The sequence below is a fragment of the Carex rostrata genome, chromosome 1 (assembly GCF_964058835.1).
Source record: "Carex rostrata chromosome 1, lpCarRost1.2, whole genome shotgun sequence".
Classification (NCBI taxonomy): Eukaryota; Viridiplantae; Streptophyta; class Magnoliopsida; order Poales; family Cyperaceae; genus Carex; species Carex rostrata.
In genome coordinates, this window is record NC_135918.1 from 16,459,965 (window position 1) to 16,486,199 (window position 26,235).

The 26,235-nt window shown below is 31.8% G+C and overlaps 1 protein-coding gene and 1 pseudogene across 3 annotated transcripts; both read left to right on the forward strand.

Annotated features, from left to right (window-relative positions):
* The first annotated feature begins 897 nt into the window (after positions 1 to 897).
* LOC144551039 (envelope glycoprotein) lies at positions 898 to 3,408 on the forward strand. 3 transcript variants are annotated; one of them, XM_078298871.1, is made up of 4 exons: positions 898 to 1,095; positions 1,728 to 1,849; positions 2,646 to 2,701; positions 2,911 to 3,408. In XM_078298871.1, the coding sequence occupies exons 1-3, from the start codon at positions 983 to 985 to the stop codon at positions 2,663 to 2,665; spliced, it is 255 nt and encodes an 84-aa protein (XP_078154997.1). In that variant the 5' UTR covers positions 898 to 982; the 3' UTR covers positions 2,666 to 2,701; positions 2,911 to 3,408. The 3 variants fall into 3 exon arrangements, with proteins under 3 accessions (XP_078154997.1, XP_078155070.1, XP_078155155.1); XM_078298944.1 differs by having other exon boundaries at positions 911 to 1,095; positions 2,646 to 2,687; XM_078299029.1 differs by lacking the exon at positions 2,646 to 2,701 and having other exon boundaries at positions 911 to 1,095.
* A 19,428-nt stretch (positions 3,409 to 22,836) lies between these two features.
* On the forward strand, positions 22,837 to 24,948 carry LOC144561151 (L-type lectin-domain containing receptor kinase IX.1 pseudogene; annotated as a pseudogene).
* The last annotated feature ends 1,287 nt before the right edge of the window (positions 24,949 to 26,235 follow it).

Here is a 26,235-nt window from a genome sequence, read left to right on the forward strand (position 1 = left end):
AACCCCGATTTCAATACAAATCCTTAGGTGAATTGTATCGAGTCTCTTTAATATTTGTGAGGATTTTGATCCGATGGTTCAAATCTAAACATAAATATTCTGTTACTTAGGTGATATGAATTCTATATATTATCCATCTGATTCGGCAATTTCAGTTGGCTCATATAATTTTGAAAAAAAACCTTATTTAAATCGAAAAAATATTAAATTTACAGGCACTGGACGCTCCAGTTTCTGATGCAATGTAGCAACAGCCAGCAAAAGTCGCTACACGTGAGAGCATCTACATCCCTGAAACTATTAGAGTTTCTAATCTGACGTGGCAGTTTCTAATCCAGTTTCAGAGATGTGGGAGAGTTTCTTATTTAGAAACTATACAGGAAAGTTTCTTATTAAGAAACTATTTATAAACTTTATGTTGGTCAAATGATTGGCTCAAATTGTTTCTCCTTTTTAATTTGTTGCTGACGTAGCTTAATAGAAACTCTAAAATGAGTTTCGGAGATGTGAGAGTTAGAAACTTTAAAGACCATAATTTCTAAAAAGTAGTTAACAGTTATTTAGAAATCATTTTGAGTTTTAGGGATGTAGATGCTCTGAGAGACCAGTGCTGAAACCTGTGCGGGATTGCCTACATCTCTTTCTGTGAGGAAACCTGTGCTGCTCCACCTTTTTTGTGCCATCAAACATCAATCTCTAAATCCATGTATATGCATAAAGCTAGCAGTGCCACATGTTTACTTTCCGATTATTGAATGGTCAAAAAAAAAAAAAAATTAAAAAAAAGCCGAAGAGGCTATTAATCAAACACAAGAATAATATAAAAGCCCAATAGGCTACCCAGCCCAAATATAGGCCCAATGCAAACCATCCAAACTTTCTTTCTTCATTGCCATTTGCCAAAAGGGTTTTGCGAGGGTTTCAATTTGGGTCTCCTGCGCCCGCGCCCACACACCATCGCGTAGAGCTTCTTGCACCGACAATGGCGTCGATCGGTCGCTCAGCCTCTGCCATTAAAGCCTTCAGAGCAGTGGCGAGAGGCGCCGCTCTTCCCAAACCCTCCGTTCCTCTCAGATCCTTCCCTTTCGTTCGCAGGTAACTGTTATATACTGGCTCTACATTTGAAAGGTTCGATCTGTGCTTAGGTTGTGTCAACGGATACGAAACGGGTCAGGTAGAAGCTTTTTCATGCCCTTACCCGTTACTGGTTTAAGTTAACGAAAAAATCTTTACCCTTAGTCGTTAAGCCGTTAGATTACTGGTACCTGATAAGCACAACAACCACAACCACAACTTGTTTCATTTCTACCCGTTACCATACAGGGTAATGGGTACAGAATACTCTTTACCGTACCCTTACCATTACCCATTATGTTAACGAATAAAAAACTTTACCCTTACCCGTACCCATTAAGCTATCGGAAAAAACCTTACCTGTTCCTGTCGTATTGAATATGATATGGACCTGGTAAGCATATATAATTTTTTTTTTTTAATAATTATCATATAGGGTAACAGGTACGAAAGACTCTTTACCATACCCTTACTATTACCCATTAAGTTAACGAATAAAAAGTTTTCCCTTACCCGTACTCGTTAAGCTAACGGAAAAAAACCTTACCTGTACCTGTTGTATTGAATGTGATATGGATCGAGTAAACGGTTAAAAGGGTACCATTGAGAATCCTAAATGTGGTATTACAAGGGTTTGTTTTGATTTTGGATAGGTCGGTGGTGTCGGCTTTGGGGAGTGTGGAGTCTCTGATGCCACTTCACAGTGCCATTGCTTCGGCACGATTGAGGTCCATTATTGCCTCTGATTCCTCTTACTGGAGCTGCCTCTCTCAAGGTCAGATTTCAAATAAAATTTCAGGTTCTTTTGTGTAATTACATACTATACTACCGAAGACACCTATGGATTGGGTTTTTGCACAAAAAATATATTTAAAAATTATAAAGATCGACAATGGGTTGTCTAATGCATTTCATGTTCATATCTTTGGTTGAACAAATTAGTAGAGAGGAAATTGGATGAGAGAATTTCAAGGGAAAGGTGGCGACAGGCATTTTTTATCTTTTGGACTGTTTCTGGTTGGGTTCAGTTAACTTCGGGTTCGATTTCCATTTTACTGTGTTTGAGTCTGGTTGGGTTTTTGCATTCAATTTTCGAAACATTTCTGGTTTGATATTGGCTCGGTTTGCACATAGGATTGGATTGTTTTTTAGGGCAGGTTCGATTTTTATTTTAAAATCAGTTAATTGCTGGGTGCTTTTGCAGTTACTGCATATCTTAGCAATTTTGCAAATACTTAATTAGGCTTTCTAAATATGCTATACTCTTAGGATTAGTATATTATGGGACATTGCTGGTAGACACTATCAATATTTGTTTAGACTGGTACCAGCTGGTGCAGTAATTGTCCCATCTTATAGTATCTAGTACAGCGCTATTGTATTAATGAACAATTAACATCTTACCAGATAGTTCTTGTAAAATATTACTGGTTTAACATTTTTAATGAGTGACAATTGGCACGTGTCATCTTCTCTCTATTTAATTTATTCTGAGAAAGTGTAAGATATATAAGTACTTCTTTTACTATGTTGAAAAAATAGGGATTTATGTTGAAATAATTGTGATATAGGTTTAAGCAAGCGCATCTGATTGCACCAGGAGAGAAAAGAAGGTATTCAGAATTAGGTGTGGTTCAGTGCTGAAAACCATGTTCACTCTTTCTTTTGTGTTCTTTTCCTTTTAATTTATTAGATGAGTTCATGTAAACTTGTCATATAAAGCATTTTTTATGCTGGTACAATAATATTTCTGGGCGTGAAATTTGGCAAAAAAAAAACAAAAAAAAAAGGATGCTAATTTTTTCTGATATATTTTTTTTCTTTTGATATCATTAGATTTTGCGCTCCCTCGGTGATGACAATGATCGAAATATGCGAAGTTTTAAACAAACAATTTAGCTGCTCCCTTTTTCTTACTTTATTCATCTCTTTTTTTTCAATTTCTTTATTTAGATGGAAAAAACGTGACGCTTCAAGCTAGTCGATAATTTGATTTTTTTTCTTGTCATCTTATCCAATTAATCAATAATCATTCTGGAGGTACAAAAAATATCTTTTTTTGTGACATTTTTGCTTGTAATTTTTATTTTATTTTTTCTGAAATGTACGCTCATGAAAATACAGATTATGCCAAGATGTTGTTATTTAATGTAGTTTGTGTATAAGTGTATTAATTTCAAGTCATTTTACTGTAATATTTTTACTGCTGTCGCAACAGTAATACTACAATTGTTTATATCCGTAGTATGATAATTAGGTTGCAGAATTTGAAGTTTCAAATCAGAAATCTACAATTTAAAGATTTTTGAAGATACAATCCTGAAGAAAAAGAAATTTGGGATTTTGAGTATTGAACAGAGGGTTTTAAAATGCGGTTTTGTTCATGCATGTGGAAGGCCACTGCATATGCAGTATGCGAATGCATATGTGGATTTTAAAATAAAAATTCACGTATATATATATATATATTCATATTCATATATTTGAATTTATTTCCACATAATGACATAATCAACGATATTTTTTTTTGACTTTTTTCATATAAATTTTAATTAAAATATAATTATATTATCAAAACTGCATAGGAGGACTGTATGGCTCCATATTTCAGTCCGCATGACTACATTTTTAATCTGCATATGCGTTTTTTTATTCCGCATAACCGCATATTCGGATCGCATATGTGGCTGCATGGTCAAAATCACATGAGAGGACTGCATGGGCATTTTGAGCACGGCTGCCGATCGCATACGCATATGCGGCCCATGCGGTCGCATTTTAAACCACGGATTGAACATGCACGATTCTAATTGCCGTTTTGATTGGCTTTTAGAATGGTATGCATCACAGCATGGCATGATTCCGTCATGACACGTGTGCTAGTCACATGTCATGGTTCGCGTGTTATGTGCTGTGATTATTTGTATGATGTAATTTTTTACTAAAAAATGTAGTTACAAATTGATCTGGTCATGACAAGTAACGTGTAATGAGGATCATTAGACCATCCTTGAATAATGGTGAGTTTTAAATAAACTACTAATATTACAAAAAATAATAATTAAATATGACTAAATGTGACTAGTTACGTTTAAACAACATGTATGATTACGATATGTCTAATGTGTTGCAATTTTTTAAATGTTGTGACTATTTCTTCAAATTTGATTAAGACGCATGCACGTATTTATCATGCAACTTATTGTTATATTTTATATCGCAAAAATAGGTGGCATTTGCTAATTCTAGTTTTGATGATTGTGTTAAGTAGCATGAATATCATTGTAATTTTGTGATAGTATATTCATAGTCTAAAGATGGCTCAGACTCCTTTTGCCCCTCAAGAGATGAAAATATTATCTAGAGTTCTTTATATACAAACCCCGCAGTTACATGAACAAAGGACACAGCGGACAGAGGAGAGAGGAGTGTATTTGCTCCGAGTTGGATTGGATTTTGAGAAAGAAAATGGGTTCCGGATAATACAGATATCCACTTCGTTTATCCACTCATTATATTACCTGAATGCGAATCCGAGTCATCTCTTTGTATTAAAATAATATTCTGATTCGAATTCGAAATTATCAACTCCAATTAATTCAGATACGGATAATACACGGAATCGGATTATTCAAATCCGTTTAAACTCCTAACTCAAAAGTGCTCAATATCATTTCGTTCTCCTATCGCCCCCCTCCATCCCGAATTCGTATCCTCTGCATTAACTCAAAAAGGAATCTTTTGCATTAATCCATATGGACTTTCCGATCAGCTTTAAGATTTGTGCGAATTAAATCCACACTAATATTAATGACCTTCTATGTTTTAGGCCAGTGCTAGATGAGCTCCGTTTGCAATCGGACAGTCAATATCTATTAACTCAAAAGATGCTCTTTTGAGTTAATGCAGACGATGCAGACTCCATCCCATAATCGCTCTGTACTAGGGGTGTCAACAAGTACGTTATGAGTCAGTAGGAAGCAAATTTCATATCTATATATGTTATGATAAAAAATATTTTCATATGTATCGAATAATTAAGTTAATAGAAAAAAAATTATTTTACTTGTTTTTTCGAATATAGTATGGATCGAGTAAACGAATAAAAAAGTGCTATTCATATCCTAATTTATGCTTTCGATAAATTATTTTTCAAAACAAGCAAAAAAAAATAAAAAAAATAAAATAATGAATACAACTAATTTGTTTATGAAAATTTAGTAACGTACAAGAGATTATCCTTATTTGTCTTTTCAAATATGATCTATATCAGAATAAACAGATAAAAAAATATAATCGACACCGCCACTCCGTATCCTCCGGTCTTCTCTAACCTCGGACCAACCCAATATCCGTTCAAAAGATAATTCAGATATAGACTGTTTATTATAAATCATACTATTCAGATCAAATCAGGCCTACGGGCTGTTGATGAAGCAAAATAAAACCAAAAAAAAGAACAAGATCAAATCAGGACAGTCCATAAGTATTTATTTGTCAAGTCTTGCCGTGATAAATTACGCTTCTTTGTATATGAACTGGATCTAAAATCAACAGCTATTCTGTTTAGGACGACCCAATAAAATCCAATCAATTCGATAAAGAAGCTGAATGAACTCTACACATTAGTTAGCCATAATAAAATCTTTTTAAACCAAAAGCATATTTGAATAGTTTTTTAAAAAGCATTATGGATATTTAAGACTAAAAGTTCCAATCCGCTCCTGTTCCTCATAGTGATAAATTGGTAATTAGATAAGGCTTATCAATATAATATTAATTAGAAAAAGCTTACTAGGTGAAATATGTGATTATTTTTTATTTAAAATAAAACAAAGAGAGGAAAGAATAAGCAGCAGGTTATTATTACCAACACGAGAACCAATTCATCTACATGCAATCTTCACAACTTTCTTCAAAGCCTAAAACTGGGACAAACACTGATAACTAAACTAAAATAGCTCTATTGGTTTAGAGAAAATAAATGATCTAAAGACAGCATTTGTACTGATAGTAGTGAATAAATAATATTTTGAAACATAGTTCTAATAATTATAACAAGATAAAAACTTGGTTCTTTTTTGGTGGAAGAACCCAGTAAGTGATGCATGATAGTACATACCACCATGGCACCATGTTTCCATCAGGGAAAAACTACAATTCACAAAAGAAAAAATGGCAAGTTTAAAAATAGCACCCAAAGTTAGTAGTATTGGTCATGTATTTTCGAACAAATTCAACAATTTAATCTGATAGAAATGATCAAGGAGATGTCACTAATTAATTTCATTATTCACAATTATCCAAAACATACAACAATGTTAACAGGGTCATAAGAAACATACTTTTTTTACATTATTTCCTTGGTTCAAAATATATAAACTCCAGAAGCTCAAGATCAAGATAATAGTCATATAATTCATACCCAAAGTATTGCAATTTCCTTGGATGAAGTATCAGTAAGCTATCAGTTATCTCAGAAATTATTGGGTTTCAATTGCAGACGAAATAAATATTGTCATATTTTTATCAGTATATTCTTGTAAGCAACCAATGGGCATGAATCAGAATTATATTATCACAGGTGTCATTTATGATCTGATCTAAATTAATAGCCATTTGTGAAATTATATGCTTAGAAAAGAAGATATACCATACTTCACCTGTGTCAAACTTGATGAAACACAGAAATAGTAAATTAAATTTAGCAATAAGAAATGTCAACAGCTTAGTTCACTTGCTCTTTTCCTCCTTGTCCTGCTGTGCTTTATCCAGATTCAACAAAATCTACAATCATAGCAACAAATGCTCAGCCTTTTAAGATAAGGAAGATGAGAAATCGACAAGAGATGTCCATCTCCACTGGTTTTTTATTATACTATTCTGAGAAGATATTGGTTGAGAAATTTTACCAGTGTGGACAGCTCTGACAACGCCTAAGAAGATGCAAAGATATCAGCTCAGATGATACCAAATTAGAGATGGTACTTAATGTTCCACCTTTTCTGACAATAGTTTGTAAGTTGTCAGTTAATTCAATTCAATTATCTTTCACACCAAAAGCAGTCAGTGTTACACCTAGTCTGGTACCAAACAGACTGCTATTAACTTTGTGCAAAATCAGGCAAACTTTCAGTACAAGACAGAATACATACCAGTTCTAAATGCAAGACTGGTTCTACCGATGGAGGTAGGCAGGCTTCTGGTAATTAATTTGGAAGAAAAAGGTAACAATACCTCATCTGACTTTCTCAGGAAGCTATTGCTTTAAGAATGTGAAAGCACCTGTCGCTGAGAGCAACAGGCATGAGGAATCTAATCCTATGTCAGAAAACTTTCTCAGGAAGCAATTCATCCTTGTCAGATAACTTCTCCACTTGACGTGATCCATTCGTAACTCTTTCATCTGAAGTGGTAACAACTAACCTACTCCTATGCTGCGGGATCCCATGGAGTAGGTTACTTGTCACCACTCGAGATGAAAAGGAAGAGGAAGAATGGACGGAAGATTTACGGCGGCGAAGGCGGTGGCGGCGCTTCTTCCCTCAGAGCTGATCCTTGCGTGCCTTGAGCGAAGAGTCCTTGTGGCGGCGTCTCCTCCGAGAGGATTCGCCATTGGAGGAAGCTATCGCAAGAAGCAGCCATGGCGGCTGGAGAGGTGGCTGGAGAGAGAGACGCACCCTATGAACAGATCGATCTGCTTTATAGTGAGAAATGATAAATTTATTATGGGCCTTTATTTGGATTTGGGCTGGGCCTTTGTTCTAGATTGAAGAGAAATAATATGGCATGAAATTCTATACTCATTTCTTTGTAGATTCAAGAGTGACAATACTGTATTTTGTTCCCCTCTCTCTTATGTTATAAATCAAGCAAGGAGTCGTAACAATGTCAAGTTTATTCTCTTCTTGAGTTATGGTACAATTTATAGTGTATATTGGCTCTTACTATGGACTTATATTTTTATTTTAAAAGTCCTAATGGTTGAGAATGTAATTACAAATCAAATTTTAGTTTTTTTAGATTTTTTTTACTATTTAGTATTTATTTAGAATTAAAGGTACAAAATTACTTGATCTCATATTTGTGGACCATCCAAAAACAAAGACTTTTTACTTATCTAAAAAAAATGAGAAAAAGTTTCTATCCATCTCTGTCTGTCCACATTTTGTCCACTAACTAATTTTATCCAATTCTAACGAATTTTAACGGTCTGACAGCTACTTAGATAAACCTTCCGTTCTTCCCTTTCTTCATTAACGCCATTTAATCATTTTAAAAAATTCCGATCTCATCCTCTTTTCTTTCCAGATCTCTCTCCCCGTACAGATTTCCAATTGGAATCCCTCCACTCCTCTCATCTCAATCGGGCGCGGCACCACCGATCGACCCGGTACCACTGATCGGAGTTCTTTTTGATCTCCCTGTCTCGCTAATCCACCACCAATCGGACCCGGCACCACTGATCAGAGTTCTCTCTCTGCCTGTCTCACTAACCCCTTTATCTCTCTACAGATGACACCGATCCCTTTCAAGCAAGGTCCCAGCAGCGTCAAACGGGCGACAGCGACGGAGTACGAGCGTACGACTACGAAAGGGACCACACTGGTCGGAGTATTGGAGCAATTTTCTCTTGCCTCCACACATGGCCATCTGACCCGAAGTCGTCACAATCACTGACAAATCCTTTGTCAGCAAGTTCAAATTATTTGTGTAGCTGGCTGGGTGGAAAATCAGTAAGTACTCTTTGAGTTTCTTAAGTTTCATGTTTCATGCTGGACTCTTAAGTACTTGCAATAATTTCAAAGCAAAGAATTCTAATACCAAATCAGCACGGCGAGAAGCTGGTGGGAGTGTTAGATCAAGTTCAATATGACAATCTCGTGATATTGTGCCATGGATTCCAAGTTTCTAAGGTTTATTTAATCAGTTTTTCAAAAGTCAGTGCCATCAAGTTCGATGTGACAATTTATTAATGTTCTAAGCTTGCTTGTTAAGCTTTCATGCAATTAAATTATGGTAAATTATGGTAAGTTCAATGTGACAATTTATTAACTTCTCTCCATCTCTGCTGCTCGTGAATTGTTTGATTAAATTCTTCAAAGATTTTGGCTAGTTTTTCTGCAACAAGTAATAGCCTTACTGATATATTATGCATCCTCTTAATTTGGAGAACATTAATAAAATTGAGTGTTATTGCAGGTTTGTTGTAGATAAGACCGTGAAATGAGATCATTTAATGATCCTTACGCTTTGAGATCGGTCTTAGAGTTGCCGAACAGGCACCGTAGAACCTGGCCTTGGTCCTGGTGCATCCGTACAGTGTGCTCGGAGGCTTCCAAGGACTCCTACGTGGGATCATCACTGGACTAGCCGAGAAGGGGTATCATGCCATCACCTTCGACATGCGAGGAACGGGTTGGTCCATACAGTGCCAATTGAGTTCTCGCAACTTTGAATTTCAGGTTGTGACAGGTTTACTTGTTGCAGAAGTAAATGTAAACACCATGTGTGAGCTAGGATCTGGAGGTGTCTTGTTGGTAATTTCACAATATCTTTTCTTGATTTTACCTCAATTTTCCAGTATGAACCTCTTGGACCTGCACAGATCTTAGTTTTTTCTTTCATCTTTCCTTTTTTATTTCCAATCTTTTATTTTTCAATGTTTCCCTGGTTATATGCACTAATGCACAGCTTGAGGATTCAAGGCTTATGGTTTATGATCAATCCAATAAAGTAAATTAAGTAAAAAGATTTACAAACACATATTTTGCCAGTAATTGCAGTCTCTGACAGCATGGAACCATAAATGGTGACAGTAAATACTTACACCTGCTAGTGTATAGACAGTTTTATAAAAAATAGCAAATAATCACTTTGTTTAATTAATATCTTAATTCAGGTATATATGGCCATGCGAACTCTAGGGAAGGTTGGAGTACAAGTTGCTTGGTATGTCAGAGGCCAACATTTCAATTCCTACAGCCTTTTTATTTTTCAGAGCTTTGCAACTTAATTGGTTTTCTTCTAAATTTATTGAACACATGAGATCATGCATATGTACATAATGTCATCAATTGTATATATACACATGAAAAAATGCTACTTTGGTTGTACCAGAGTTAGAAAAGACCTCGCTTTGACAGGATTCTAGGTGTGCTTGATTTTTTTTTTTTATATGATTTTTGGGCCACAAGTTGTAAGAACACTGACTGTATGCAATTATTCAAAATTGTAGTGTGATTTCCAAGACATTTTTTCATGTGGGCCATTTCATAAATTCACTAAGAGATGAGGTCAGAATAGTAAAGAAACTACCATCAAGGTTGACAAAGCGGTTTGAGCTTAGATTGGTGCCCTTGATGCCCCCTATAAGTTGGTATAACATCTCTTATTACCATGATAAGGTTTGTTGAAACTTTTTAGCTATTATAAAGTTTGATTGTACGTACATTTGATATACTCCTAAAGAAATACTTTTCTTTAATCATGTCTTGTTAAATGTAGAAGCCGATGAATTATTCTTTTGGATTGATATTTGATTTTTTTTATTTTGAATTTGATATCTGCATTCAAAATTACATAAATTGTTTTCGTAATATCGTCGATTTGAATTTTCTGATTTAGGAACTTACATAATTTGATATTTTGATTTACAGTATTCGATTTCACTTTTGAAAAGAAAACACGACGAATCATCATTTGCGATTTGGATTGAAGAGCAGCGGCGAAATATAAATTGAGTGAGTTATTTACGGATTTAAATTTTCAAGATGCATATAATCAGTTTATAGGTTCTATACATTATTTTACAGGATCGGTTAGTTAGGTTTTGAATTTCTGTAGAGTATTTTTTATGATATGTTTCATAGTCTTACAAGATATATCATATATTTTATATGAGCTATGCATTGTATTGTTTTTATTTTATTTTATTTTACTGGATCTGTTTAATAGTTTCAAATGATATATGTGCAACAGCTTACAACATATATGCAATATTTACGAGATCTAGTTAAGAGTTTTACTTATTTAAATTTTCAGTATTTTTCTAATATATTTACATAATTTATACAATATTTTACATGATATATGAATCAAGTTCTAAGGTTATATAGAGTAATTTTATATGATATAGTTCACAATTTTACATAATATATGCACCATCTTACAGTATCTATTATTATTGATATTTATAGGTTTACAGTATATAATTCACAATTGTACATGATATAGTTTATAGTTTTACATGATATGTAGAGTTTTTTACAGGATATAGTCACAGTTTTACAGTACCTACATGATATGCAATATTTTACAGGTTATTGATGTTTACAGCATATATGCAATATTACAAGACCAAGTTAACAATTTTATTGACTTAAATTTCAAGTATTTTTCTAATAGATTTACAGGATCTATACAATATTTTACAGGATATATGAATCAGGTTTAAAAGTTATGTAGATTATTTTATCGGATATAATTCACAGTTTTACATGATATATGCATCATTTTACCATTTCTATTATTATTGATGTTTAAAGGTTTACAGTATGTAGTTCACAATTTTAAAGAATATAGTTTACGGTTTTACAGGATATGCAGAGTTTTTACAGGATATAGGTCACAGTTTTGTTTTGTTTTTTTGCAGGATGATATTTTTAAAGAACGCATTGTTCTAGTGATGAGGCTTCCAAATCATCCAAACAATACTAAACAAAGGGTTATGAAGTAAAAGTTTTTGTATGTTGAATAGTATGTTTGTGTGGAATGTATGAATTTGTGTTTAGAATGTTATTGTTTGTTTTTGCTACTGTTGAACAATGATGTTTTCAATAGTGTGGTGAATATTATAGTTTTGTTGAATAGATGATGGATACATGTTTGGATTTAGAAATTTTACAGTATACATGAAATTGATTTATAGTTTAGATTTAGAAATTTTACAGTATTGATTGTTTGTTGGTTGTATGTTTTGTTTTTGTAGTTTAAGTTGAAATTTTATATTTTTTACATTTTATTCTATCATTTTCATTTGCTTATTTTACATTATTGAAATTTTATAGTTTTTACGTTTTGTTTTCACAGTTTAAATTCACAATTTTACAGTATTGAAAATTTATATTTTTTAAATTGCATTTAATCGTTATTATCTGCTAATTTTACATTGTTATAAATTTATAGTTTTTACTTTTTATTTTTACAATTTAAGTTTACAATTTTACAGTATTGAAAATTGACATTTTATCACGTTTTTTGTCAAAATAACTGCTAATAACTAACACTAACTGTCAATAATTGTAATTTCTGAAAGTATAGTTTGAAAATATATATTTTTTTGTCCTGTTGTGCAAGTTGCAATATGTTTCTAACTATCATGGGACCACTTCAAATAGTTGCTGGATGTTTTGTGATTAACTGATATATTTTATGTGATATATTGTATAATTATACAGCATGTAAAAGTAGTTTTACAGTATTTGCACAAGTTAAATCTGTGGACAAATGGTGGACAAAAACTTGTGGACAATTAGACGCTTCCAAAAAAAATAGTAAAACAACAAAAATAATATGCAAGTACATATTTATATATATGGAGATCATATTGAACATTTTTAATCAGCCATTAGAACATTAAAAATAAAAATAATGATCTATAGTATGAACCAATCTACACTATGCATAGTACCATAGCCTCAATCTTCTTTTATTATACACCAAAAATAGTGAAAATACCATAGTTCTTACTAAGACTTCTAAAAACAAACAAACATTTATCTGTACTTCTTAAAAAGATTTTGGTTAACCAAAATAAAAAGAAGAAAGTTGACATGACATATTTGAAATTTCAAAGAAAAATATGGATTTCATTGAAGCCATATCATGATTAGCAAAAGTACAATGGGACTTTTATAGAAAATAACTTTTTTTCCTTAAATAAAAAGGTTCAGTTTCACAAAATTACAATGACTTTATAAAAAATTGTGACCATAAAATTTTCAAAATAAAATAAAGGAAAAACATGCAATGACATCAGTGCTACTAAACGAGCTGCATCAACACTTTCAGCGGAATCTTTTGCAATAGAAAACAATCGCAATATATATCAAATTTGTTTGTCCCATATAAAAAACCAAACAACTTTTATTCACTTTCAAAAAATATTTTGGGTAACCAAAACAAGAAAGAAGAAACATGGATTTCATTGAAGCCACGTCATAATTAGCAAAAGGACAATACGACTTGAAACTTGAAAGGAAAATTAATTTTTCCTTGAAAAAAAAGGCTCAATTAGAAAAATAATCTCAGAAATCTTTATTGAAAATGTGACCATAAAAAATAAGAACAAAATGAAGAACAAAATTACAATGATATTCATGTTACTTAACAAGCATCAAAACTTTTTAGTAATTATTAAAGATACGCATATAATTAATTTGCAGTGCTACAAAATCATGCATAGTTTAGCTAGGCGGTTAGGATGATCATGCACTCTTCATTCATGATCAAAATACAAATAACATGATATATGAGCTGATAAAAACATGAGCAAACAATTTTGTGTATTAAATTATATTCTTTCTCGCGTTTTCAGTTAGAATATATAGTAACTTATTGATTTTTAAAATAATATATTTGCTATTTTTTCTATTATATATGCTAGTTAAAATATTCCAATCAACTTAAATTTGTTTGAGATTTTGGAGTAAATTGATATAAATAAAATTGGACTACATGTATTTTAAGTAATATTAGTTAAGATCAATTTACCTTTATGGCAAATTTACCCTATTAACTATTTACATAATTTATTATGATTTTGTAAAGTAATAATTAGACTCAAAGTGAGAGATACTGAGCTATTCGAATTTTAAATTAATAAAGACGCTGATGACATTTGATTGCTCCAGTCTCCATAAAGTGAGTTTTGATGTTTTATGTTTTTTAGGAGATCAGGAGATGAGACAATAAAATTTGCATGCAATCAGGTGTACTCTTGACCTATTTTGTGGTGCAAATAATACAAAAATTTATTAATTCATTAGAGATAAACGTAATTTTCAGACAGGTGAGGAAGCGTTAATTGATAAATAACAACTTAACTCAAATTCCAATAAGCGGGGGTGCAAAAAGAAATTTAACTAATATATTATAATATAGATATTAATATCTAAATAATATCTCATATGATTTATATTTAATAATAATGTTTTACAAAATTTGGAAATTAATTTAAGAGATTTTGGTTCATTGACCATACAAAATGTTATATATAGAGCAAGGTTCTAAATAGCGATTATAGCGGCATAGCGGGGAGACAAAAAAAAAAGCTATTGCGAATAGCGTAGCTATAGCGGAAGCTATCACACATAGCGATTTTCCCTTTTCAAACTTTATATTCTATATTTCTATTAATTATCAACATAATCAATATTAGAGAATTGATGTAACAACTAAATGACAACTAATCTAAGTCTATACTTTTTATCAATTACGCAAATAAGAAGAAAAAAAAATCTAAAAAGTAACATTATTTAATAGTTTATACTTCATGGTATTACATATTATAATAGACAAAGAGCAATTAATTTTATAAGGTAAATGAAGTCAATATACATATTTAAACATTTTATAATTATAATAATAATCAAAATCAGCTTTCAATTGAAATGAACGATAATAATTTTACAAATGAATACTATAAAAAGAGTAATCAAAATGAAGAATTAGTATTTGAATATTTCTCGATATAGAATGATAGAATAAATCACAAATAAAAATAGAAGCATATAGTTTGGTTTAGTATACTTATCGTAGAAGACCATGTAGCATTAGAAATAAGAATAGAAGTACAGAAGTCCATATAAATTGCAAAAAAAAAAACCATGTAGCATAGCGGTAGCTATAGCGGGTCTCATATAACGGTAATAGCGGTCAGCTATTATAGCTATAGCGGTCGTAGCTGAGTTAGCGCAATTTTATCTCATAGCTTAGCGTTTATGGTCCGGAAAAGCTATAGCGTAGCTATAGTGCCGCTATAGCTAGCTATTTAGAACCCTGATATAGAGAGACTTTGTCTCCATTGTAATTATTGTAGACCATCCAAACAATTAATTAAATAATTTATATATTCTTTAGTGAATTTCCTATTCATTTTCAGTTATTATTAAATTCATTGTGACATTTGTTGAATTTGCTTTATAGTAAAATGAGAACCGTAAAAATGAGAAAAATGGATTGTTAATTTTTTTTTTTATGCTAGCAAATATTTAGGAAGTGCTCCAAGTAGGGGAACGGAGGGAATGGAAGAAAGGGAAAGGAAAGGGACAGGTGAATCATATGTAGAAAAATGAGCAACCTATACACCTCCAAATCGGAGTATAAAAAAGGTGAATTGTTTTCTTCATTTTTTTTTTTTTTTTCTCTATTACAATATCTGTTTCTAGAGCACCCTCTTATGGGTTTATATGTTGAAATGAGTTAAAACATAATTATTATTTAATATATGTTATATTTAATAACTTAGTAAATTAAATAAATTATTAAAAATTGCATAATTATTGGGTGCTTGCTTTAATGGTAGTTTGCTCTCTTGCTCATATTACCCTATAGATGTAATATATTTTCAATTTATCATGTACTCTTACTATGATATCAATGGAAACTAACAAGACATGCAGCTAATTTACGAGGGATCTTTAAAAATAATATTTATAGATAATATTACAAAATTATTCCTAAATTAAAATTATGTTAATTGAATTCGATCCAACCAGTAATTAATTAAGTTCAATATTACTTTGTTAGCGAATGGCCCCTTTAATATTCAACATATATAACATTTATATAGAAGAAAAAAAATGGCGAGGGGTTGATATATAGAAGGAGCTATTCATGTTATGTTTTTTTTTTATATTTTTTAGCCTGAATATATGACAAAAGAATAAGGATTGTTATTATATTTTTCATGCTATATTTGAAGTTCCGCATTTGATTTGTTTAAACAATGAACATGTCATTAGCTATAGAGTTATATATGCATTTGACAAGATAGATCAACAGAAATGAATTGATTATTAATTTTAAATAACCAATTATAAAATGATAATTTTTATGATAATTTTTTTAATTTTATTATTAAAGTCTGTACACAGTTTCCACGGAACTGTGAAAATTAAAAATATATATTATACTAATTGTAGGTAATAAGCTGATGTACTGTATCGATAAAAATCATAAAACTTGACTTCTTTCGGGAAATAGGTTATGGAATAATTACGTTTTCAAACATTAATTCATTGTCTAATTTCTAATCATTAATTTGTACCATCAAGCATATCTTCTTTTCAAGTGAACATTGGAAATTATTTTTTGTGAGATTTAATTTCTTATATAAATTACTTTTGTAAAATGGAATGTTGATGTTTTAAGAATATTGCATAACTTAACTTTATTTTGTTTAATATTACGTTGGATTGCAATCCACGGCTACACTAAAAAAATCATAAAAGTTCGTAAGGTTTATATTTTTAGTATTCGAGTATGTTTTTGCTAGTTTTTTGATCATTTTTGTATACTTCTCTATTGATTTTATTCCTGCAAATTTGAGTATTTTATTTTCCGTTTTATAGTTAAAAATTAATGCATTTTCTTTGAATCGGAAATTTATTTATACTTTGAAATACATAATGTCTTTATTTTCTCAAATAGTATTTAAAAAAATTGTGGTGATAATATTTCTAATTAGTTATTTCTACAATATAACTTTAATTTATATAAATTGCTTCCTTAAATTTCTAAAAAAAATTAAAATATTTTACTAATTAAAAAGAAAACTATATATTTTTTTTTGTTTTGTTTATATTATCAAATAGTTATAATTTGTGCAATTTTTTATAACTTAGAAAATATATCCAAACTTTTTGTAGATACTTTTAGACCAAGAAATAGGGGTGTAAACGGAGTGGATTCAGAGCGGATAATGCTAATACCATATCCGTATCCGTCTTTCAATTAGCGGATACGAATACGGATACAGATAGTAAACATATACTAAATTTAAAATCATATCCGCCTTAAACGGATATGAATTCGAATACAAATACGGAACGGATAATTGTAAAATGTTGAGTAATTCTACTAAATTTCATAATTGTAACTTACCTAGCTAATTTCATAATTAAATTAATAGTCATTCTATGCAATAGAAAAAAAAAAGGAAAATGGAGATGTCCATGACACAGTTGAATGGACAAGAAGAGAACAAACAAAGAGTATATACAGGCATACAGCTGTATTATGTAAACAGCGTGCGCACGGAGCCACGGACCAAAGGAAAAAGTTATAAGCAGCGACTTTTACCGGACGTAAATGCTCTCTTGTTTGACATTCATACAAAATAAAAAATATATATATATAATTATTAGTATCGTGTCCGTACATTGTAACAAGGAACATATTATAAGTTTGAATAGAATATGAAGAGATTTTTGTTTGACATTTACACAAAATAAAAAAAATATTAAAATGAAAAAAACAGAAATCAAAATAATAAATAACAATAAAAGAAACAACAACAAATGAAAAAAAAAACAAATATAACATGATTTTTTTTTTATGAATTCTTTCTACTTCAGACAGATACGATTATTTTCATTTTCAATGCCGAAACTATAAAGGAAGAACAGAAATGAAACGAAGAAAATGGAGAAATAAGCAAATAATTTAATTGCAAGATTTGAAGATAGTTGTAAGGAGAAATATGAAAATGGATCATTTAGAGAAATAATGAATAATTTAATTGCAAGAATTAAAGATGGTTGTAAAAAGAAATGAAACGGATCGTTAGGGATTTATTCAAATTAATTTAATGTGATAAATCATGTAGTCTGTGTGGTGAATATATTTTTAACTAAATTTAGACTTCTACACATAAAATAAATGTATTTAATCAAAAGAAGACAAATTATATGATTGGAGGGTTGATACTCAATTCGAAAATTCATCTTTCAATTTCAGCCGTTGGCAGATCAGAACAACTACGTGCATAATATAAGAAACATGCTATGTCATTTATGAAACATGCTAATGTCCTGATTCGTCAACGGCTACGATTGAAAGATGAAATATTTTATTTAATATTAGCTCTCTATTTACATAATATGTCATCTTTTGATTAAATGCATCTCTTTATGTGTAGAAATTTAAATTTAGTTAAAAGAAGACTCGTGACACGTATGGCCACACTATATATATTACAATTAAATTTGAGGCGATTCAGTTTTTTAATAATATTTATTTGCATGAAATATGTTTCCTTATTTTTCTTACATCGAATTATGCAGCGTATAATAAAAATATGTTTCCTCATTCTCCTTTTTCAATTGAATATAATAAAAATCAATATTTTTTTCTTAAATGAAGATATCTCCTTCAATATTTAAGAATGAAAAAATTCCCACCATTAGTTGTTTCCATATACACAGATACATATTAAAATCAAATAGAGAAAGAGATGAAACTGGACTCATATAAATTCATTTCCGTCAATCCCACAAACCGTCTCTCTCCCCTTTGTCTCTCTCCGAGCGGGTTTCAATCTCTCTCTCTATTTGGTTTTTTGGTTTTTTTGTTTTTTGTTTTCTACTATGACTTGTTGGGCTTTAGAACTAACTAATGTACCAGTTAGCTTTTGATTTATTTGGCTTTCTACGATGACTTGTCGGGCTTAAGAACCAACTAATGTACCAGTTAGCTTTTGATTTATTCGGTTTACTACTATGACTTGCCGGGCTTAGCTTAAGAACTAACTAATGTATCAGTTAGCTTTTGATTTATTTGGTTTTCTACTATGACTTGGCGGGCTAAAGAACCAAGTAATGTACCAGTCAGATTTGGATTTATTTTGTTTTCTACTATGACTTGCTGTCTTGCTCTAGCCATGAAACATAAAATACTCTATGAATATGAATTCTCATAGGATAGGCATTGTCACTAAAAACGATTCTTAATTATGTGCAGGTTAATTAACTAGAATTTCATGACTAGCTGGTCGGACCTCGACTACGATGTGCTTGAGCACATCATCACATTTCTTCCCCTGGCAGATCATCATCGATTTAGTGCTATTTGTCGCAACTGGCGATGGGTGGAAAAACACAAGCACTGCTCTCCATGCGTGCAGCTCCCGTGATTGGTGATGCGTCAGGAAGCTTCCGGCGTGACACGCAAATTCTTCAACCTGACAGAAAACAGGGAGTACCACATTGACATCCCACACTTGTACGGGCAGTATTGCTGCGGTTCATCGTATGGTTGGCTTTTCATTGTTGACCATAAGTTCAAGGGCCGTCTATTGAACCCTTTCACTAGCGAGTTGTACGAGCTACCTGAATTTCCAAAAATGGATACAGAAATGAACCGGGGTAGGATCGTTAAGGCTATCTTATCTGACGACCCAAGTGTAAAATCAGATTTCACCGTAGTATTTTTATATGCTAGGCATATGCAGGCAGTGTTTTGATGCCCTGGTGATAGTGCTTGGACATACATAAGGTGCAAAAAGGGAGTTATAAAAGATGCTGTTTTCTTTCAAGGAAGGTTGTATGTTGTTTATTCAATGGGTTCGATTTATACAATCAAACTCGGACCAAATCCAACAGCAAGCTTGGCGGGACCTAAGGGCCCGCCTGGCCCGCCTCTCATGGGAGTTTGTTATCTTGTGGACTTTATGGATGAATTACTCCTGGTGCATAGGAGTGTAAAGAATATAGGAGATAGCTCAGATAGGCATGTGATCACAAAACATTTTGATGTGCACAAGGTAGATCTAGAGAGCAGAAGGTTGTCTCCATGCATGGACCTTGGTGATTATGCTATATTTTTGGGTGTTAGTTCACCTGTGGTGGTTGATTCTAAGCAATTTCAAGGGTGCAAAAGAAATAGTATCTATTTCACGGATGTGTTTTGTAAATTATCATCACTTGAATACGGATGCCATGACGATCTTGGTGTGTACGATATGAAAAAAGATATCGTGGAACCATATTATCCACCTGAGATCTTCCAACCAATTTGTGAGCTGCCAATTTGGCTGACACCAAATTGCAACAGACTTTTAATTAAATGATTTATTCCCAAGAGGGTGAGAGACCAATTAATCAATTATGTTTAATTATATTTAGTTATATATCATAATGAAATAAGCTATTTGTAATTTTTAATTTGGAAGAAACAGTTAATTGTTTAGCAATTATTACTTAATGCAATATTTGTATGAATATTTATATTTGATCGAGTGTTTTATAAAGAAATAAGGTCCATTGTTTGTGGGCCTAAACCTGTTGTATGAATATATGACTTTTTTTTTTTTTTTTTTCCTGTTGAGATAAAGCAGTGCTTGAGCCTTGAGGCTTAGCTGTTATATTGTTCGAGTTTAACAGTCTCCGCTCATTTTTCTGCACTTGTTTGCAAAAGGTTTTCTGACAAGTGCATATTATTCAATTATAAAATTCAGTTTGCACTGGTGCGGTTTCATACCCATAACAATACCAGGAGAAATAACGTCAGCTAGTTGATAGATAAGAGCTAACTTGTTTTGGTTCAAACGGCAGATAAGTTTAAAATTTTTGGTCTGTTGGATCTAATTAGTTTTAAAATTTCTAAACAGAATCAAACCAAACAATTAAATTGGATAGTTCATTTTGGACTCATTAACATGATGATAAGTAAATTGGATACGTTTGTTTTACAAAATTATTGATAATACTTGTGTTTCCTTTTCTTTGTGCACCTCTAAATAAAGAATATAATAAGAGAACTTATAAGACGTTTCATTCTTGTTATGGGGCATTTCATATTTAATAGATTTTGTAAATTAAGTTTTTTTATCAATGAAAGTAAACGTTTCATATTAACTGAAAATGAGTTGTTTCGAGATTCGTTCTTTAGGAATTTCAAAGATTTAGATTTAATTACTTAGGTCTAGGTATCTATATTTGATTCTTACTTGGGTCATAGTCTTGAAATGGAAATATTGTGATATGTTATTTTTCAAGTGAAGATGCATGCCAAAAGTACCAATAAGGCAAGTAATACCAACAAAAAAGCATGGCTAGATGAGTTCTCTGTGAATTGGGAGTGAATAAAAAAAGGAAATTCATTTTTTTATGATAATTATATAATTGTTTTGATTCTCTATAGAGCAAAATTCAGCCATTTTTTTTACTATCCCATTAGTACTTGCTATACAAGTCTAAAAGTTTTTAATTATATATAGAGAATGCACTATGGATGATGGATGAAATTTGTATGACTTTTCATCTTTAAATTAAAGTCATTAACTATACCTCCATAATATATATAATAGCTATTTTGTGCAATAAAAATTGAACTTACTAAAAGTAAAGATTATTTTTTCAACAACATAGCTAAAATAATTTACAAAATAAAATATTGGAGGAAAACAATTTTTACCATTTGGCCAAGTTGTATCAAATTAATAACACAAGTTTGTTTTAAGGTTAGTCACAACAAGGTAGCAGAGTAGTTAATGATTTTGAAATTAGAATTTAATTTTAAGTAGTAGAAATATAGTTTAGTTTCATCCAATATTTTATTGATAATTTTTTTTAACTTTTAGTTTTATCTTTTTTTTTAGATTTATAATATTTTATTAAATTTTATTTACCTATGTAATTTATTTTAATTTTAGTGTGTAACAATTAATATATATTTTAATTTTGAATACAAAGAATAAATCATAATTATATATTTTTAAATTATAAATAGGAAGAATAAATTACAATTAGTTTTTTTTTTTCGTTTCTTTCAATGTTAGATATGTATGTTATTTGTTGAAAATAATTTAATTTGTAATTTTTAATAATTTATTAAGCCAAAATGATCATCTGTCAAATATATGTTATATTTAATATATAGCTTTGATAAAAAAAAAAAAAAACTAAAATACCATTTCAATTTGTAAGACAAATATTGACGTAGGCAGTAAATACAGCATAGGTGCAGAAGATATTTTGGGAAATATTCATAAATTAATGTAGGCAGTAATTTGAATTGCTCATTTATTGAAAAGACGATCCTGCTAAGCAAATAATTAATTTGGTTATATCCTAAAGTTTATAGGTTGCTCAAGTGTACAATTCATCTAGTGATCAGTTATCTCTAATTTAAATTAAAGGAATAACGATTCATGAAAACAACAGGTGAGCAACAACACACTTGGTCGTTGGTACCAATTCAATTTTGGGAAATTATAAAAGTACACGCCTTAGAATCATTCTTCTTAACTAACTTTGTTTTTAATTGAGTTTTGACTAAATATGATACAAAAATTCATATAATTTCACAATCTACTAAATTGATAGGTGAGTTTTAGCGCATTTAATCTTTGAAGTGCGAATTCACATGACTTAGCCATTCAAGTCGTCGCAACTTGTAAATATATTCATGGACTTAATTAATATCCACTGGTAAGTTTACAAATGAAAGATAATATCTTGTGTGTTTTGGGAGCTAATTATATATTAATAATACTTGCACATATTGCATCAGAAGGAAAATGCAAACGTTTACTTGGTAGCTACTACCAACCCTTTCCAAAAAAAAAAAAAATTCTGGCTAACCTTGTTCTCTGGCACCGATGATTCTCCCATAAACAACAGTAACCAAGCTTTCTACCTCGGATCCGGTTGCAAAAGCCACACAATCAACTGTCACCCAGCTTTCGACGGCTTTAATAAGAAAAATGGTGATACCTGACTTGTGCTCAAGACGAATCCAAGTCTTCTACTTATTTTCATTTTATTTATTTCTGCTTGTACCCCATGGTGGTTCGGTTTATTTTAACTTCACTTTTGGAAAACCCGACACCTGGAGTAACCATATCAATTTCTCAGGCAATGCAACATATTATGATAAGGCAGACTACATCAGCTTAACCGCAGAACTGGCAACCTTCAACATGTATAATGACAAAGGAAGAGCAACTTACAATCAGCCGGTGCCCTTGTGGGATAAAGATACCAGAGAGATAACAAACTTTACAACCCGGTTCTCTTTTATAATAAAAAATACAACACCAGTCAACTTTGGTGATGGCTTAGCTTTTTTCCTGTCTTCGTATCCATCTCAAATTCCGATATATGGCGGGGGCTCATATATTGGCCTTTACAATTCCACTACCGCCATGAATGCATCGGCTAATCAGGTAGTTGCAGTAGAGTTTGATACATACTTAAATTCTGATATAGACCCTAATTCAACAGATCAAACTGACTGCCACATTGGTATTGATGTAAACATGATCAAATCAACATCTTACCAGCTCATTCCGAATCCCCTCTTTGTTAATGAAAGAATGACTGCACAGATCGAGTATAACAGTTGGCTAAAGCTTTTGAGTCTTTCCCTTTGGCATGAGAATAACATGACAATCCAATTTAACCTCAGTGCACCTGTTGATATAAGGAGCCAGCTACCAGCAATTGGATCTGTAGGCTTCTCAGCAGCCACTGGAGGATATACTGAAGCGCACCAGATATTCTGGTGGTCTTTTAACTCAACCTTAGAAATTACAGATAAAAAAAATATTAATGTGCTGCTCGTAGTTGGAATAGCCGTGGGTTTATTTGTCATGTTTCTCTTAGTAGGGATCTTGATATATTATCTCAGAAAAAGGAGCTCAATCAAGAAAATCGGAGAAATTGAGGTGATTGGTTGTGAGTCAATCGATTACGAATTTGAAAAGGGGAGAGGACCCAAGAGGTTCCCATATAGTAAACTGGTTGATGCAACAAATGGTTTCGGGGAGAACGAGAAACTTGGAGAAGGTGGGTTTGGATCAGTCTACAGAGGTACTTTAAAGGATGAAAACATTCATGTTGCTGTTAAGAGGGTGTCAAAAGATTCAAAGCAAGGGAAAAAAGAGTATATATCAGAGGTCAAGATTATAAGCCAACTGAGGCATCGAAATCTTGTTCAACTAATTGGTTGGTGCCATGATCATGGAGAATTTTTGTTGGTTTATGAATTAATGCATAAGGGAAGCCTCGACAAACATCTCTATAACAAAGAAACTCATCTAACTTGGCCAATTAGGCATAATATAGCACTAGGGCTAGGCTCTGCTCTTTTATACCTCCATGAAGAGTGGGAACAATGTGTTGTCCATAGAGATATTAAGCCAAGCAACATAATGTTAGATTCCTCATTCAATGCTAAACTCGGTGATTTCGGCCTTGCTCGACTTATTGATCATAACCAAGAAGTAGAAACGGTCGCTGCTGGCACCAAGGGTTATATAGCACCAGAATGTTTCTTTGGCACAAGAAATGCAAGCACCCATTCTGATGTTTTCAGTTTTGGAGTCGTCTTGTTGGAAATTGCATGTGGAAGGCGGCCCATAATGCCACAACAGGATGAAAGCAAGGTGATTTTAGTTGAATGGGTTTGGGATTTGTATGGGAAGAATGCACTTATGGAGGCAGTTGATCCAAGATTAAATTGTGAGTTAGAAAACATAGAAGTAAAGCACCTAATGGTTGTTGGTTTATGGTGTGCACACCCTGAAAAGTCATCGCGTCCATCTATTAGGCAGGCCATGAATGTTTTGCACTTACAAGCTAATTTACCAATTCTTTCTCCAAAAATGCCGATGCCGGTGTATACTATTTCATTGGATCCTATTATGCAATTTTATACTTCCTCTGATGCTACTTCAAGTAGCGTTGCTGAAAATTCCACCAAGTCAGCTCTTGCTCCGTCTTCGGACTCTTCCAGGCCGCTGCTCAAACAAGAACTGAGAACGTTCTAAATAATGAATTTACAAACAAAGTTTCCTCTGTTTATTTAGTTTTTTTAAATGCACAGTACTACAGTGATTCCTATTTTGTAATTTTTTTGACGGTCTATTTTGTAATTTTTTTTCTTTTTCTATTGGATGGATTGTTGTTGTTTTTTCTCTGTTTCTTATGTTTCTCGACTTTCTTCTTGCAAGATGTATTGTGTATAATTGTTGATTTATTTCCTTTTTTTGGTATGTTTAGTTGTGGTTAGTACCATTATTCTTTTGTAATATGTTTGGCTTGGGCAATTTGTAGTAGAGATGATGTCGTATACGGCAATAAGTGCGAGAACTTCAGAACCTGTTTGGAATATTTTTAGAAGGAAGATGAAGCTTGTAGGCTCCAATTGCAGTGTGACAGTAACACATTACTTGAAATGTTGTTAATGAGTAGAACTACGGTGTTCCTAAGTTCACTAAGCCTGTTTGTGAACTCAACTCTAAAATCTATTAAATTGGCTTTAAACGACAAATCCAAATCATTGAAATCCTTCTAATTTACGAGTGATGCATCTACATGTGAAAATTCTATAGTATCGAATTAATTTAGTATAAAGTCAAGTAGTCAAAATTAGAAGGTTTATAAATTAATTTTAATGCATTCATTTTTTGAACGCCTTTTGACCTCTTCACTTTATGCAAAATTAATTTCAAATTTAAAAAATTACACATCTAGACTTATCACTTGTAGGGTAGAAGGATTTTAACAGTTTGGATTTGTTGTTTAAAGCAAATCCAATAAGTTTTAGAGTCGAGTTCACAAAGAGACTTGGTGAACTTACGAACACCCTAATTCTACTATGTTATTAACATATAAATAATCTATGTCTGTGCACATTTGTAATGTTTATTATAAGAATTTTTCCCGTTTGTAATTATTCACTTGTTATATGTTAATAACTCTTCCAAACTGAAAAACAGTATCAAGATACCTCACCTGTTGAGTTTGCATTAATCATTATTATATTTGTTTCTCATATATGTATTTATTTCTCTATTGATTCTCTTAGTTAATTGCATTAGGTTTACAAGATTCTTGCATTAGGTGTACTTGTGTGATTAATGATAACCCGAAATTTTCATCAATTGGAGACATCTTAGATTTACATAATTCTTTAATGAGATGTACATTATTGAAATCGTATTTGGAAGATATATTTTCTGTATATTCATCTAATCAAAGTTACATACATATATAACCAAAAGACAAATGATAAAATTAGGAAAGTAATAACTACGAATATTCACACAGCTAATCCTAAATCGGTACAGCTAATACACCTCTGACTTTCTAT

Excerpts from the sequence above, each read along its gene's own strand:
- LOC144551039 (XM_078298871.1), top strand. The coding sequence starts at position 983 with ATGGCGTCGATCGGTCGCTCAGCCTCTGCCATTAAAGCCTTCAGAGCA. Across the intron at positions 1,096-1,727 it reads TCCTTCCCTTTCGTTCGCAG|GTCGGTGGTGTCGGCTTTGG; the intron begins GTAACTGTTATA and ends GATTTTGGATAG. Across the intron at positions 1,850-2,645 it reads CTGGAGCTGCCTCTCTCAAG|GTTTAAGCAAGCGCATCTGA; the intron begins GTCAGATTTCAA and ends ATTGTGATATAG.